General features: G+C 43.5%; 1 protein-coding gene across 1 annotated transcript in view; it reads left to right on the top strand.

Annotated features, from left to right (window-relative positions):
* LOC309675747 (vascular endothelial growth factor receptor kdr-like) overlaps nucleotides 1-17,608 on the top strand; it is a 136,166-nt gene that overhangs the window by 87,045 nt on the left and 31,513 nt on the right. Inside the window, exons 12-17 of the mRNA XM_082488119.1 lie at nucleotides 3,734-3,842; nucleotides 10,937-11,230; nucleotides 13,219-13,365; nucleotides 14,993-15,118; nucleotides 15,230-15,336; nucleotides 16,597-16,732. Coding sequence (XP_082344245.1) covers nucleotides 3,734-3,842; nucleotides 10,937-11,230; nucleotides 13,219-13,365; nucleotides 14,993-15,118; nucleotides 15,230-15,336; nucleotides 16,597-16,732 — 919 coding nt within the window. The remainder of the gene's footprint in view (nucleotides 1-3,733; nucleotides 3,843-10,936; nucleotides 11,231-13,218; nucleotides 13,366-14,992; nucleotides 15,119-15,229; nucleotides 15,337-16,596; nucleotides 16,733-17,608) is intronic.

A 17,608-nucleotide genomic window follows, 5' to 3' on the forward strand; every position in this document is an offset into this window, starting at 1 on the left:
TGTGGCTGGAGTACATTGACAAGGGTTAATGCGTCATTTAGTCTGAACTGCTCTTGACTAGGACATCCCGTGGAAGGTAAACTAAAAAGTCCAAACTTCCAGGCCAGAAATAGTTCCTGAATAGTAATTTCACTGAAGAGGTAGAATGTTTCAAGGCAATTGCAGATTTCACATCAGCGTTGTTGTTTAGGCTTAGCAGAAAGTACGGTGCTGCGTCTGGGAGCAGTTTTTTGAGTCGAAGGCATGAGGAACAGCTTTGATGTGAGCCCTGCTTTGAGTAAGAGGTCAGACAGGAGACCACCAACGGGCTCGTGCTGCTAAGGTCTTTCTGCTATTTCACGAGTCTACATGTGGCAAATGCCAACATGTCTCAGATTTTTCTATCCTGGCTCTGATTCCAGGAATGGAAAATACTTTGCCAGGTGCATGGACTAAGCACACTAAGTAGATTATCCCCTCGGAATTTTTTCCACTCTATACTAAAAGTCCCCAAACGCTGAGACTGTGTCACTCCACTGAGAGAGAAGTCTGCTAACAGTTTTCACTGTTAATAATGGGAAAAGATTCCTACGTCTGGTTGCTCGAGTTCAAACCATTTTCTCATTCAGATTCTTTTTGCAGACTTCCCTTGAAATGGTTGCATGAAGGCATAGGGATGGCATTTAGAACAAAATCCTGATCCCTGCCTGCCACTATGACCAAGTACAGACAAATTTCAAATTTTCAAGTTTGTTCAACTCGGCTTGCCTACAGTAATAGGCTATGAACAACTGCCAAAACATCAGCATTGTGGGGTTTAACATCTGGGTTAATAGGGGTGACTTTTCAATGGGGTCTCCTTGATTGATTTCAATGGGATCTCCTTGATCGACAGGTACTTCAAAAAGCAGATACCACCGTGGGCTTCCTAAATGTTTCTTTCGGCTTCCTTTTGGTAACTGACAAAACTATACGGTCTCATAGAGGGAAGGAGGATTTGGATGCCCTTTGGTATATCATGTTAGAGTTCCAAAGCATCACTCTGCTGAAGACTAAAATAGGATTAGGTTCGTTTGGCCACTGAGAACTTTATTTAAGATGCTGGAAATATAATTGGTCTCCCAATCTCAGGGATTTACCTGGGAGCACACAGCTAGAGTGAAAAGCTGATGAGTAATGATTTCAAGGGATTCATCTTATTACAAGAAAATCACTTAAAATCCTTCATTTCCAGCTCTGAAATCACATATATTTCTCTGCTGGATGCTGGTGGTTTAAAAGTCGCATTTTGGAGGACTCTGGGTGGTGCTAGTTCTAAGATAAGACGGTAAAGTGCATTCTGTCCTGTGCTCAGGTGTGTAGCAAACTGGTATCCAAGTGCACAACAGGGATTTTGAGAATACAAACAAGAACATTACTTTTTCTTTTTTCCTCAGTATCTTTTTCTCACAAATTTATCCCCACATTGTTTCCCACCATCATTTTAACATCTTTTTCACCTTCACATCTAGACACAAGTGAGATTAGCTGAGATGAGGTCTCAGTATAGCTATTTGCTCTTTTTTTCCCCGCACTACCATGTCAGACTTTTCTTGAGTTATGTAGTTAGAGACGTTAGCATCTGTGTGTGTTTGTGAGCGTACGTCTGCGTTTACCTCTGGGCCACCAAATGCAGCTTGAGGCATTGCAACATCTTTTAGAAGAGTCACAGTGTCACCCCTAACACTTTGGACGTATTCCAAAATGGATAATTACATTCCCCTTTATGATTTTAACTGGCTCTACAGTATTATCCTTGACTCCCCATCTAGAGCTGTCACTTAGCAAGACTAATAGCTGTTAAATAGCTGTCCAAATTTATCCCCTTCTGTCCTCAGCACATACATTCATATTGGCTTTTTCTATTCCCAAATATAAAATTCTAAGATCCAGTAACCATGAGAAGAAAGATCTTGGTCCTGATTCAGCAGTAATCCAAAAGGCAGCGTCTACTGCTTGAAGTCAGGGGCAGTGCTCTGACCATGTGCCTGTTAATAACCAGTGGCATTAGGGCCACTGCTACAGGAATGGACAAAGGAGGAGGAGCAGACTGCTTCTTTGGGTGATTTTATATCCATGTTAGAGCTATTTTCATGTCATAAATAAATCAGAACTGCACAGCTCTTTCTTTGGTGGACAGCAGAGGGAGCTGGGTTTGCTGGTCTCCTGTTTTCACCCCTAAATTTGGGTTGTCCCTATTCTTGGTTAATTTCTCTGTTTGGTGCCCATGAAAAGTAGATACTTTTCCTCTTACCCATTATTCTGCTGAAAATGTTCCCCATCAGAATGTAAAATGCACATGGGATCAAAACCTTTGAAACTCATTTCCCTACAGGATTATAAGTGCCAAAGCTCAGAAAATCTTAAATAATTCTCTGAAAATATATCCCGCACAGCTATAGACACATTCATGGTGCAGCTTTATGAGCAGTAAAGGAATGTCTTGTGTGAGTTTAGTTTAGGATATTAAAAAGAAAGTCCAGAGATGCTTTTGTGCACTTCAAAGCGCTCTCTGGAGATAAGGACAAAGGGCCAGAGGGTGTTATAAATTTTGATTCTCAAAGTCCTTAGAGAGGACAGCAAAGAAAGTGATATTTGTTCCAAATGTGCGGGCTCAGAGTTCCTCAGGTGAATGGCTGCAGGGGAAGCAAAGTAATCTTGCGAGAACATCTCTGTCTTGGTGGGTTAGACCCTGCTTTCTTGCTAGTAGCCCAAAGGAAGTACCAGAAATAATTAAAGGCATGACCTGTGGATAGTCCTCCATGAGCTTGTGATGCTGCATCATGATGGGGACAGGGGAGTGGGCAACCTGGTCTAGTGGGAAGTGACCCTGTCTATGGCAGGGGGGTTAGAACTCGATGATCTTCAAGGTTCTTTCCAACCTAAACCATTCTATGAATGCCAAACAGCTGGCTCCTCATTAAGAAGGCCCTATACAGAAGCAGGGCCTGAGGATGTTTAAGGAACACAAGTTCTTAAGGATGTGTTTGAGTTCAGCCCCATGAATAAACGAACCGCTTCCTTTTTCTACGTGGGGAATCTCGGGACAATTGTTCCTTCCTTCTTCTCCATCATCCTCCCTTTCTTTCTGCATTTGCCAAGTGTCTTAGCACAGGCAGCTTCTCCAGAGCTTCCTTCCTTACCGCGCAAGTCCTGGTAAGGCTCTGGGAAAGGGTTATGGAATCGAGGGACTTCCAAGCACAATTTCTAAGAGTGAGCTGGGACCCAGAGGGGCCACATCCCTCTGGGGTTATAGCAAAGCAAAATCCTGCAATATTCTTTATACCACATCCGAACGAATGACCTGCTTCCCATGCAAATGTGGGTGTCCTCTTGCCCACAGAAACCATGACTGAAAAGCAGGAAAGAAAATAGATGGATGTGGGGTTTCCTTTCCAGGGTCGTAGATGAATCTTCCAGGTCCTTCCCTTGTCAGTGTGTCAAAGGGGAGCCCTGTTTTTCATGGGGGAGACAGGAAGAAAAGAAGGGGAAGATTTAGGAATGAGGAAGGAAGAGAATTACTGGGCTGAGGTGATGTGAGATGAGAGACCGAAAACCTAATAGAAGCACTTGTCTGTGAGCTTCACTCATTACTAGAAACTCCTCTGTAACTGTTTTTCTACCATAAAACATATACTTACCCACTACTCTCGAGCCTCTCTGCTAAGCCCACACTACGCTCAAAGCCTTTACTTTTTCTCTCTTTGCTTGGCAGATTGTGAGCACGCTAACTATGGAAAACAGCAGTGCATCAGGAATCTATTACTGTGTGGCTTCAAACAAGATCGGCGAAGAAGAGAGGAGCATTGAGTTCTACGTCTCAGGTAAACTACACAAGAACCAGATGTTGATGATCTGATTTACCTTAAAGTTTTACATGGCTGGTGAGTGCTCGTTAGAACTTCTGGGAATCCCTGCGTGTTGTGTTTTCAGAGCACTCCCAATCAGACAGTCCCAGGCTCTTCACCACATGGAAGGTCGGGTCCTGTGTCAGTGCCCAGCTGAGTTTGACATGTCCAGTATCAGACCTGATGCCCCCTTTGCCCTTTCCGAGCTGCAGATGCAGGCCCTCAGTCTAGCTGCCTATGTCTTAAAGCAACACTCATGACATTTGAGCGCTGTCCTCATGAAACCTCCAGCAAAAGCTCGGTTCTTTGTAGTCTTCCAAAGGCCTGAAGCCTCTCCCTGACTCAGGAGAAGGGTTGATCTCCAATTAAGTCACCAGACATAGCAAAGATGAGCAAGGCCTAATCCAGGGCTGGTATCACCGGGAGTTGTTGTGACATTGGATCCCTGCCTGAGCAATTAGCCTTTCCAGTGCCCTTTAAGGAGGGAGGAGGTGGACATGCTATTTCTCCAAAGAACACAAATCCAAACAAATATCTGCTTAACCTTTCAACACAGAAATTCTTTAGTAGTGAGATCAAGACCTACATAATGCTTTTAGGAGAGATGGGAGTTTAAAAAAAGAGAAGAGTCCAGGGACAGCCTTGTTCAAGTGCTTAACCAGAACAAACTGAATCATTTCTGTGCTTGCTTTCTGGATGAGTGGATGTTGGCTGGTAGAATTTACATCAAAATAACAATTTTTAGAACAAAGAGAGCAGAAGTGTCCTGGAATGTAAATGTCTGATTCTCACTACTTGGCTTCTTCCCCATGAAGCAAGTTCTGAGGGCAAAGCTCGCTCGTGGCAGTGCTCTGCACTCCTCTGCCCCTCTTGTGTCCTGTGTTGTTTGACTCCATTGCCCTAAAGTAATTCCGCACATTTCAAATCGGGCTAACCAAAAAAGGGCTCACCAAACATTGTTACCATTCATATTACACAGAAGTGCTAATATGAAAAATGCTATCCAACAATAATGAAGGTGGTGCCATATGAGGGAAAGATTTCTCCTCCATTTACATCTTCTTTGTACTATCCCAATGCCTTAAGGAGGCAGAAGAGGGTTTAAGCCTCTAAAAGACATTTTCCAAAGCCCTAACTCTTATTTACTTAGGAAAAAGCCCTTCAAGGTGCAATTTTGAGAGATACAGCTCAGACATAAGAAGTCCTCAAGATGTTTAGGCAACCTGGTCTTGTGGGACGTGTCCCTGCCCAGGGCAGGGGGGGTGGAACTAGGTGATCTTTAAGGTCCCTTCCAACTCTAACCATTCTATGATCCTATGTCCAAGGTAGGCTGAAGACCAGCTATTAATTTTACACTTCACCACTTCCAAGTGTTGAGTCTTGGGTGTTGGGTTTGTTTCTGCTCTGAAATCTGCCAGCTGTTATATTTGGATGGGTTACTCAGAGCCGTAAGTTCCCGAGCTATTCATGGGACTTTGTAATACTTGGTGACTAAAACCGGTGCTGCAGCAACTAAATAAGCAACCAGCATAAGGTCAGATTCAAATGGTTAGATCAATCCATGCACCTTTCACAACTACGTTTTATTTTAATAATAAAGTTATGTAGGGCTTTTTTTTCCCCACAGTGAACTACTATTTCAGATTTTTTATTTTAAGATCAATCTAGCAATGTTTGGAGACACAAATATTTTAATCATGCAATTTTAATTATGAAGGAAATGGATCACTGGCCAAAATTACTGACGGTGGTTGTGGTGGAAATGTTTCCCCCAAAACAGACCAGGAGGTGAAGAGGGCTTGGCAAGACAGATATATTCTTGCCTGGGAAGAAAAGACTGTGAGTCTGTGCCATTCCGGGGAAGAGGCAGATGCTGAACGAGCATGACCGACTTTTAGAAGTGCTGCATTTAAAAATAGTGCTGTTTCTGGATTACAAAGAAATGAAATCTTTCTAAATGTGGCCATCCTGATCCTAAAGTAGGTCACGTTGCAGTGGTAAAATAGCAGCAGAGTGACCTGCTGCTGGGTTTCTGCACATGATGGTCCTCTGCTGAGTAATGGGTATTACTCCAACAAGTGGCCAGGCTGCTGTAAGAGCTGCTGCGGAAGGTCCGCCTCACAGAGGGAAAAACCCACTGTCTTCTACTGGGTGCACTTGGAGGAGGCTCAGCGACTGCCAGGTTACTGTCATCAGGAGTCGCCTCTCATCTCTGTGCTGGAGGGACATTCGGGGACAGTTTGTGAGGTACCAAACTGGGAAAGTCCAAAAGCACAAGGCTCTAAGCAGGTCACTTTACAATTGCCAGGCTGATTCATTTTATGCAGATTGAACCTAAAAGCTGAGATAAAGGCTGAGTTAGAGTCAGAGAGCACACAAGCCACGTGTGGGCCTTCAGACACATCTAGCAAATGTTCGGAGCACTCCACAGTGCTCTGTTCTCTGCAAAGCAGCTGCTAGTTGTGGCACTCCACAATTAATTCAGCAATTTGTTGATTTTAAAGACCTGGTTTCCCATCATCTCCTACTGACAAACAAGCTAGTGGATCCTGAGCTGCTTTCAAACATTTTGGCTGAACTAAGCTTAATTAACTTCTCCTTGTTAAGAAATGTGAAGATGCTACAGAGGCTAAACTCTATTCTTCCCTCAAAAACCTGTTTCGCTAGGTCAGGGGGGAAATGTTTTGTCAGGACATGGCAGAGTGTCACAGGGAAACTTCATCAGGTGTTGTCTGGGCTGCTCCTCCTTTCTGGGGACATGCCTCACTTCAGTCTGGTGCTTTCATCACCACCACATTCATTTCAGAAAAATGTATTTATCCCAATGGAATAATGTCAACAGCCATTTTGTTCTTCCACTGCAGAGCCCCCACACAAACTCCCACGGATGCTAGAAATAGCACTGGTATCTATTTTTAAATCATTTCTTTGCCAGCAGAATTCATTTCAGTGAAGGGTCAACAGGGTTTCAACATCATGCTGAAACCAAACCATATAAGGGGTCCAATGAGATGAGAAACCTTATCATTCACTGCCAGCCCTGAAGCCTCTCTGAGCTCTTCCTGCAGATGTCCTGTCAATGTCCCACTGAAGATCTCCTAAAGCTGTTCACGGCAGCAGGAACTCCCGTAGCAATGCAGTAGCAGTGTTATCCATTGCCACGGACTAACTCTGACTCCAGTATTTTTGTTTCGTGTAAATCCTTTTTACTGTTTCTTGCTGAAACAAAATCTGTCTCCTGCCTATCTTGCCTACCACAGTTTTGACACCAGTGTTCCCATTTAAGCCAGATGACTGTTTTGTCATGGGCAGAGGCAATGTGGTGAGCCATCAGCTGCTCATAACTGCCTCATGTCATTGCCCACCAATGGTTATGCACCAAAGGACACTCAAGGCAGACTGCAACCTTCCTAGTGCAGTGAAAAGCTGTCCTGATGGCTCCTGGAGGTATCCTCTGCCACGAGCAAGTATTACTTACCTTCTAATCTCTGGTCTGCACCTTGGAAAGGGCACCTATATATTACTGTAGGTCCACAGTAAATCAAATTCTAGCCTTTGTATGACTGTACTACATACAACAAAACGGGATCCCACCCGTATGAAACCTCCAAATGTTCTTGGAATATAAATGAATTATTATAAGAATAACAAATAATAACAAAACCTCTTTTTCAAGGGCTTATCTGATTGCAAAAACAACTCAAAAAATGGAGCTAAAGATTTCTACCAGAAAGAAAATATTGTATTTCAAACACAAGACAAAAATCTGCTATCAGATACTGGAACAATGTATGAACAGGGCCGTTCTACGACTGCTTGCCACTCTCAATTTGCTTATTCCTGACATGTTTACAGGATTTATTAAAAGCTCTGCGCTGTTTCAGATGGTAGGGCTCACCCTTTCTTTTTCTCACTCTCCCCACAGGCATATGCCTGATGGCAACCCCCCGACCCTGACAGGCACAGGGATGGAATTTGGGAAAGAGCAGAAGTTTTGAATTACACAGATTATTGTGCAAAGCACAGGAAATTAAAACCAATTAATTCCTTGTAAATACAAATGGAGCCAGACTTTCTTTTGATTTATGCTGACTTTTTACCTTCCCCCAATGGCTCGTTTCCCTATTTTGCCATGGAATCCCACACAGTCGAGAGTGAAATTCGCGGCTACTACACTGTAATACAATACAAAAGACAAATGTTTGGTGACTGCTGATAAAAGAGAAAAGGCCCCATGGTGCATTCTTTTAGCCAACTTATTAGGAGTCTTATAAAACACTGTATCTGTTCAGAGAGAGGAAGTTAATCACTGCTCAGGCTCAAGATTGTGTAAGCAAAGTAGTCTAAGAGATGAACTGACTTATAATGTGCTCTCAAAGCTGCGGTTACTCCCCAGATAATCCAGGTAGGAGGCGAAAAGAGAGAGGAGAGCAAGGGATATTTTTTTTTTTTCTCTCTTTTCCCTCCACTGTAATGAAAATCAATGAATATTCTATTGGAGCTGAAAGAGCTTCTTGAAGGGCTAACAAGATGGAAGAGAATAGCACAGGTTCCAGCTAAAAATATTCAAAATGCTAAATAAAAAATGACAGTAGAAGAAATGATAAGAAAAACAAGCCAGCCCTCTGCTCCCAGAATATTAAGTTGGTAGAAAAAAATCTGCACTGGTGAAGTCCAGCAGCAAGGTGAAACTATTGAGCATCCTTTACAATTTACGGCTTGGAAATGAACACATCAAATTAATTGGGAATTTGCACCAAAATGTCAGAGATGTCTGGGCACTCCAGCCCATGCTGTCACTGCCATACACAAGCCAGTGCCTTATCCCACCCCCCTGGGGTGGGCTTTCTCCCACTGCCATTCAGGAAAACCCACTCTGCAAAACAACGGGGCTGCAAGTTGCAAGAAGAAATTCTCCTGAAGAAAAGGCTTCCTGAGAGGCAGAAGCCAGGGCAAACGGGGCGGCCAGCCTAAGCGCTTAAGGCCAAAGTTTAGCTTGCCCTGCAGATTTGCAGGGGCTCACTGTGTTTTACGCCAGGTGATGTGGCCAAATTCCTACCTTAACACTTTACCTGGAATCCCTTTATACTTTCTCTGAGACCCAGCACTTAGGATCATAGGATAATTCAGGGAGGAGGGGACCTCAGGAGATCTCCCAGACCACTGAGCTACCCAAGAACTGAGTCTCACCAAAGATCCATCTAGCTTAGTACTATAACTCTTGGTGGAGCAAATAGCAAATGCTTAGAAGAGAAACTGCGAAAAAGGCAAGTAACGAAGGCACTTTCCCCCTGTCTTGGTTTGACAGATTCAGGAGAGGTGCTGCTCATGCCACATCCCAGTGTTTGCACTGGACCCTAATTCTTCCTGTTTAGAGAAGCTCTGCTGGCCTCAGACTTTTCCCGCTTTTTGATAAGCATCATCTTGACACGTTGGAACCACAGGACATCAGATGTGAAGAACAGATGTATTACACAAGTCAGTCAGCGTACAGCTAGCACTAAGCAAGAAAGAGAGCAACTGAGCCTAACAAAACACTGTATAAAGTAAACTGAAATTTCATGAAAAGGAAAGAAAAGAAAAATAACAATTTCCCCAGCTGTGGCCTGAGGGGTCTCTTCTCTTTTTGGATCTTTTGTAAAACATTTCTGGTGCCAGTCTTTAAAAACCATGAAGCAAAGTTTATTGGTTCTATTCCAGATGACTTGTGAAGAAGAGAGACTTTTAATCATATCTGAACGTTCCTTCAGGGCTCTGTATTTTATATAATGTATCATTTATTATAAGGCAGATCGGTTATTTCAACAGCTTCGCTATTTATGCTCAACTATTGCTTCAGCAGAACTTTTTGCCAGAGTTTGCAGTGTGGAATTTGTCAGATTGCAAGTGCAATGCGTATTTGCTCCCCTTTAACTTCTGTCCTTCTCAAAGGACCATCCAGTTCATCCTACCTTGAGAAAGCACCTTACTAAGAGCTTGGTATTGAAGCAATAATCTATCAGATTTATTGCAAACAGCGTTCGTGTTCAGAAGGTAATCCAGAGCAAGTCCTTCCAAAGTGTCCCATCCCCGTACTACATCTGGTAAAATTTTTAAGGGGTTCCTCATAACTCTCAGCTGCTTGAAAATCCTGACCTAAGAGACAGAAGAATAATTCCAGGTCACTGTGGTTATCAATGCGCTTTCATTCAAGTCTGCTGGGTGGATAGATCACTGAAACTAACAGAATAAGAAGGGAAAAGAATATCTTTGAGACACAATTTAATTGTAGGTCTCTGGTGGCTAATGCAGTAATAGGAATGTGTCTGTAGGCCAGACTCTGGCATTCTACTCAGAAACGTTTTTCTTGTCTTCAAATGGATTCAGTTCGCCACTTCAGGAAAATTGAATTTTTTTTCTGGAGTGAAAAGTTACTAAAAATATAGCAAGAAACAGCTTACTCTTCTGTGGATAGATTGGACTCATGCCTCAAAGCATTTCTCTGCTAAATATAAAGGCCTCAAGGACTCATACATCATTAGATCAGTTAATCCATTCCGTGGTCAAGTAAATATCCACCAAGGCACGTGTGATGAAAATAAATATTGGCATAGTTGAAATAAGAAAGAATTGGGAAGATTGTTCAGCAGTGAAGAAAGAGAGTGTTACTTCTGAGAAATGGGAATAGCTCTCTATTCTTATGCAATTATACTTTCAAGCACTGATTGCAGATGGAAAGAGCTCATGAACACATTTGTCTACGTGGATAGAAATCTCTCCTGATTAAACTCTCTTAGTCCATTAACTGCTACTATTTATAAACTTTCAATTCATTACTTGAAAATGGAATGATTAGAATACTGAGGGCCAGACTACCACAGGTCAGCGCTGGGACGTGAGAGGTATTTTCTACTTGCTAATTCCCAAGCACCAGTGCCTGTTTGCACACGCGAAAGTGGGTTTCATTGCAATTGGCTCATTCCACTGAAATTTGAAATTCCATTTGAAATTTGACCGTCGGGTTACAGCCAGGCAGCTAAAGGCCTTCTTAGTCGTGACTTCGTTGTAAACATGTTTTCTCTTCCTCCTAGATGTGCCGTTCGGGTTGCAAACAGACCCGCAAGTCACAACCATTGTGGGGAACGACGTGCGGCTGACCTGCCGGGCCTCCAAGTACATCTACAGCCACCTGGCCTGGTACTACCCCTCCTCAGAGGCGGCTCTCAGGGACTCAGTGATCAAGAAAACTGACAACTATTCCATTTCTTTGACACTGGTCATTACTAACGTCACGAAGGAACAGAGTGGCCTCTACAAGTGCAGAGCCCAGAACCAGCACAACAGCACTGACACGCTAGAGCAGCACACTCAGCTCCTCGTCAGAGGTAGGTCTCGCAATGGCAAATGGCAGTGGGACATGCTACCGTCCTACCGCAGGGGCAGAAATGCCGGGCATCTGCTGCTCCCTTTGAAGCCTTTCAAAGCAGAAGGTGCTCAGCATTTCTGATTTCAGCCGTGTTTTATCTTCCTAACTCCATGCTGGGTGCAGATATAGTGTTGACTGAGGAGAAAAGGCATCACCCACCGTGTTACTAACAGCACAACTCCATCACTTGGGACGGTCACCCGAGATCTATATGACACTGGTAGAAGACTCCACCCACTTAGAGCTGCCAGGATGGTATAGATACCTAAGACGATTTGGACCCAGCAGATGTAATCACAATGTCACTGGTCAAGTGTATAATCAAGTGACATGTACCATTTATTCTGCGTAAGTGGGATGCACTTTATTTTAATAACAGTATTTTCTTACTTATACCCAATCCCCCGACTCTTTTATTTTTTGTAAAAATAGTAACACTACAGATCCTGAAGCCTGGTTTCTTTGGCTATATGAATATAAAGGGCAGGACACTTCTTCTGCTAGAAACTCCCTGAAAATTAGGGAAGTTTCTTCTGCTTCCTAGCAAAGTGAGTGATTGGCTCTAAGCCTTCTCAGAAGACAAAGCGCTGCTGGAACGGGTGAATTCATTAGCTATATTCCAATGGTGAAGAAAAACCCAAAGAGTTGAAATAAAGAGCAGCGAGCCAGGGTGCAGAAGACAGAATCCTCCAGAAGCCGAATTAGACGGTGATTTTCAAATTGGCCTCTCCGCTTACATTTATGGCTAATGAGACACTGAGGGGACAGCTATGCTGCCGTAAGCACTTGTCACTTAGGTAAAACCCAGGCTGTGCAGTGCTGGCTTCATCCTTGTTCAAGTGAAGGAGCACCTTTCCCATGTGGTCTCCCACCCCGTGCAGCCAACACCCCCCTGAGAGCCCCTGCCCCCCCGCCGCAGGCACGCACACAAGCAGCAAATGGTCCCCTGCACCACAGCTGTGGCTACCTGAGTGGGAGGCGATTTATTTTAAGAAATGGCATGAGCACCTGCCTCTTCCTGAAGCGCGGAGGAAGGGAAGGAATCTCACCCCAGTATTACAGAGTGCTCGCGGTTTGGCTTGTCCCCACAGCCGGTACCGGAGCCACCCGTCAGCATCATCTGACACGGAGGCACTGGGCTTTCTCTGCACTCTGCATTCAGGCAATTCACTTTGCCCTCCCCTGGCAGATATTTTTATTCGTTTAGTCAAATTTCCACCTACACAGACACCTACACATGATGGCTATGGGAAAAACACAGCTAAACTGGGAATACATCCACAGAGAACTGGAACCTTAATCACATTCTTCTGAGAACTACTGAGGTCTGTTATTTGTCTGGCACATGTCAGAGAGGCAATTCTCCTGGAGAACACGCGTGGAAATGCCCCTCCAAACCAGCCCTCCTTCCCCTGTACAAACAAAGTCTTTTAAAGGTACTAACACCCATCAGCTGCTGTCCTTATTGCAGGTTTTATGTATTTTTTATGCTGTGCTTGTGATTTTATTCATTGCTTTCCTGTACCTTTTATAAATGAACGTAAAGTGGAGATTAACATGCTTTGTAGTAAGTAGATAACTGCACTCATGATGGAGAACACCAAATCCTTCGAACTGTTTCCTCTTTGCCGTCTCCTTTCTATTTTTTGTATTCACTCTCCATTTGTTCTACCCACTCACTGTCCTCTGCTCTCTTCAGAGGATGAGAAACTCAAGGAGGTTCAAGCTGAAGCCGAATCTAAGTTTAGTCAGTTTGAAAATAAGCCAAATAAACTCACCCTCTCTGCCCATAATCTTTTGGGGGATTTTTGCTACCACTCATCAACCAAATCTTTGCCACTTCCAGCCCAGAGAGGCCACACAGGTGGGAAAAGGAGAGAAGATGGCAGAGCTGAGGCAGGTGCCTTCTGAAATCTTACCGTGTACTGTTCTCCTTTGTGACTGCAGCAAAGGCAGCGCCGTATGTGATACAAAACCTCACGGATCTGGAGGTCAACATCAGCGGCAAGATCATTCTGGAGTGCAAAGTCAGTGGAACACCAGAACCTCAGATTACGTGGAGGAAGAACGGCTACCCCATTTCGGCAGCATCAGGTGAGCGCGCTTGCTACGTAACGCAGGATAACGGACTTGCAGGTTCACCACAAACACAGGACCTACAACTCCACAGCTACTGCAACACGGCTGAGTCAGCATGGTGTACACAACCTCAGGAAACACACACACAAATCCAAATATATCAGACCACTGCAGTAGTCTCCAACCTGGACTTTGAGGTCAAAGCTGCCAACCGGTTGCAACCCAATGCCTGCTTATGCAGCTTGCCTTCCTCATGTGGCTGTGTTCATCTCTGCAGAGTCAGCTAGATATTCTGCATACATTAGCATAGCATTAGTACATCAAGGAGTACAGTGCGCTGCTGTTTGGCGTGCGAGACCGGTTTGCGTACAAAACCGAGACAGAGTGTACCTGCTTGTCAGGTGGGTCTGAAAACACGAGCCTGAACCGTTAGATATCCTTGGGGCCTGAGCAATATATTGCAGCAAACAGTGGGCCGTCACCTAAGACTCAGGTCCAGGGCATGCCACGGCATATTGCACATCCTTTTTTATCTCCCACCACAAAGTAATGAGAACATGCTCGCAGCTCAACTGATGGAGAGCGGTACAGGTACAGTGCTACTATGGGCAGGGAGCATGGGCTCCCTACCTGAGCCTGGAATTCCTTCCCTGTCCTGAGATCTCCCATAAATCATGGAGAATCTCATGTCAGTACCTGGTCCTGGGACTTTAATTTTGCATCTTGGACTAGGTAGGAAATCTAGGATCATCCATAATTCAGATCAGACTGTTCTGAAACTCTTTATAGCTACTGAAATTTTATAAATAATTCTAGAGGGACAAGCATGTAACTCATCTAACCAATGGAAACATAAATAAAATATTTGGAAAAAACACCTCAGGGTAAATATTTCAGCACAGCGCATGGCAAGTTACGTGCAGTACTCTTGTTAACAACAGGATTCATAGGCAGAACACCCAGAAACTTCCCTTTTGGATTCAAAGCCTGACCTGTTTCCCTGTTTCTGCCCCAAACATATCCTTAGTGAAACAGATCAGCCACACATCAGCAAAAAGTAAATGTGGAAAATTCATCAGGAAAATTAAATGTAGAAGAGCCTCAGATACGTCATATCTAGGCAACCTCCCTCTTCCCACTCTACCTTTACCCCCGGCTGCCTGTGAATCCAGGATTGCTCCATGCAGTGATGTTTCCAGGCATGTGCATAACCTGATTTGCATGTTCCATGTGTTAGAACTTCCATCACTTCCCACAGCCTCCAAGACATCGGCTTTCTCCAGTAATTTCACTGAATTCCCTTTTTTTTCATTGTATCTTATTGCTATCAGAAAACCTCTCTTCCCCTCACTTCATTAACTTCCACAGAAGTTTTCTCAGGCTCTGCCCGCTCATAATAAATTAATATTTGCTGTTGGTTAAATGATCCCCAAGCAATTTACACAGGTATTGAGGAGAAAAATAAAGTCAGGGAAAGGTTGTTGCCAGACCACGATGAAGATCACAGTATTTAAATGCCTCCTAACAACAGTGCGTACCAGGCCTGCATGGATGGGAGCTGACTTTCAGTTCTCTGTCTCCCAAAAGCGTTTGTAGGCAGGTAGCTTATTGTCATAATATTAACCGAAATCCCTTACAACAGGAATTTCCATGGAAAACAATACCCTGGTCATTGAGCGAGTGAAAAAGGATGATGAAGGGCTCTATGAATGCAAGGCATCTAATGACATGGGCCAAGACAGCACATCAGCCTTCATTAAAATACAAGGTGAGTTCCAAGCTGACGTGAAACACACATATTGCGCTGGACTGATGGGACCTACTGACCAGCCATGGGCTTTGGCTACATTTAAGATTTGGTTGTACATTTAATCTACAGGCTCTGAGGAGAAATCCAACATTGAAGTTATCATTTTGGTCTGCACTGGTCTAGCCGCTACCCTCTTCTGGCTTCTTCTGACCCTATTCATTCGGAAACTGAGAAAGGTAAGCGAGGTTCCCTACTGCACAAAGCCTCTGGGAGTGAGCTCAGTTTATGTGTAGCATCGGAGTTCAGGGCCAAGTGTTTGGGACAGATGGTAGAAAAACTGTGCAAAATGTTCCTATGAAACCTCAGTCCAAGATTTCTGCTGATAGTCTTTTGACTTCTCAAGAGATCACTTGCACTCGTGAGATTTCTACCCACTTCCATGGTACCATAAAATCAGGGTCCTCCCTCTTTATGAGTCAAACTGGCTTGCAAGATTCGGAAAGTGAAAAAAATCCTACATCTCCTAAAATGAGGGCTTGATTTCAGCACTTGCCCAGTAAGATTTCTCTGAAACATAGGTATTAAAGGGGGCCCTGTTTTAAGAAAGATCCTAGGATGTTTGCTCTGGAAATGTTAGCTTATTTTAGAAATGACAGCCTATTTTGTCTCCAAGTCTTGCTATTCTTTCACCTCCCTTTTGTGACTCAAAAAAAAGTAAAGTTTCAGTAAAGTTCCAAGGAATTTAGGACTGTTTTTCCTAAAACAAACAGCAAACAAAGGCAATCACAGGTCTCTGCTGTGAAGCTCACCAAACTACGGTCCTGGTGCTGACCCTCAATATTTGAGTAAAATTTCCCCTCCTATTGCAAATACAGTGATTGAATTAATGTTTTCCTCCTTGACCTCAGTTTAACAGAGTTGTGGACAACAGTGTATTTCCTATTACATTTTACACCCGTGTGAGTCTGCTCACAGGACCCACCAAATCACAATTTCTCACTTTGGAGCATTAGAAGTAGCAGTTTTCACCAGCTTTCAATCAATTTTAAATTGTAATAAGCAATAGCCATGAAGTGGATAACTATGAAGAATCAAGACTGCAAAACAAAACAGGATGAAAATGCCAAAACGCTCCGTTGTGCACCAGGAAGTGCAATTCATGGAGCTCCCACAGAAAAGCACTGATTTCCTTTAATAGATACAGGTAGAAGACAGTGATAGATTTTGTGTCCTCAGGGCATTTACGAACATCAATGAGTGACTCTTCCCATCACCCATGAGTGGCAGGCATACATAAACATTTATTTCTCAGATATATAAAAAAAAAAAAGAGGCAGGAAGCTGAAGTGATGCATTCATGGTTGAGAATAAATTTCAGAGCTAAGTCTGGAATTGGGGAACTCCCCAGGCAGCACTCAGTCTTGTAGACGACAGCTCTCTCCCATTAGAATTGCAGGGTAAATACTGTGAATAATTTCTCCACACCCTGTTTTTAGCCTGATGCCACAGATATTAAAACAGGATACCTGTCAATTATAATGGATCCAGAGGAAATGCCTCTTGATGAGCAGTGTGACCGTCTTCCCTACGACAGCAGTAAATGGGAGTTCCCCAGAGACAGACTGCGACTGGGTGAGTGGTTTGGGTATTATTACTGTGAAGAATGATGATTTCTAACGCCCCTCAATTTTGGTGGATCTGTTGCATAACCCAAGAAGCAGTCTATCATTTAGTGCCAGAACTGGCAGTATGTCACAAAATTCAGGATCATCCTTAATGGGGGGTGAAACAAGGGATTTGGTAAGAAAAGCAAAGATGTTGTCTGTCTCAAAATAGCCACCACCTCTTTTTCTTTCTTGGAGAAGTGAAGCCAAACTCTTGACAGGGAGGAAAGGTACCTCCAGGTACTGTCCCTGCCAAATGTATGGTTTCACACCCACAGAGGAAAAGGCAAAGAGAAGTCAGAAAGGTGACAGTCTTTTGGTGAATTTAATTTTGAAGAAATCTATCAATTCATCAAATAATCAGTTCCTTATCAATCGTTTGAACTTAGCTTTGAGTTGTAAAGAACTATCATGAAAAAATGAACCAAATTTCATTCAGCAGCTAAGCTCACTGGATGATGGAGCAAGAAAATGTAAAAAGCAGGTTGTGTTTGTATAGAGAAACAAGAACACCTGTGTGCAATGATGAGTGCAGAGAATACATCTGTATTGGTGTGTGCTCTTGGTGCTTTAGCTGGAAAACATGGAATAAGGAGGAAGAGAGAAAGAAATAACAGAAAATGAGATGATGGTGGGACATAGGGTCCAACTACCAGAAACAAAAAGCCAGACCATGATGTCCAGTGTACTCTGCTGTATTGTGGGTCAGAGCCCCCAGAGCACACTAGGTATGAAAATTCAGATGAAAGGGAAAATAAAGAATGATTAGCATCTTAAATTCCATTTAGTATAGCTTTTACGTCAAATAAATGTCAATAACTGAAGGGTTAAAGGGTTCTGACTG

The sequence above is a fragment of the Vanellus vanellus genome (genome assembly GCF_965231255.1).
Source record: "Vanellus vanellus genome assembly, chromosome: 10".
Taxonomy (NCBI): Eukaryota; Metazoa; Chordata; class Aves; order Charadriiformes; family Charadriidae; genus Vanellus; species Vanellus vanellus.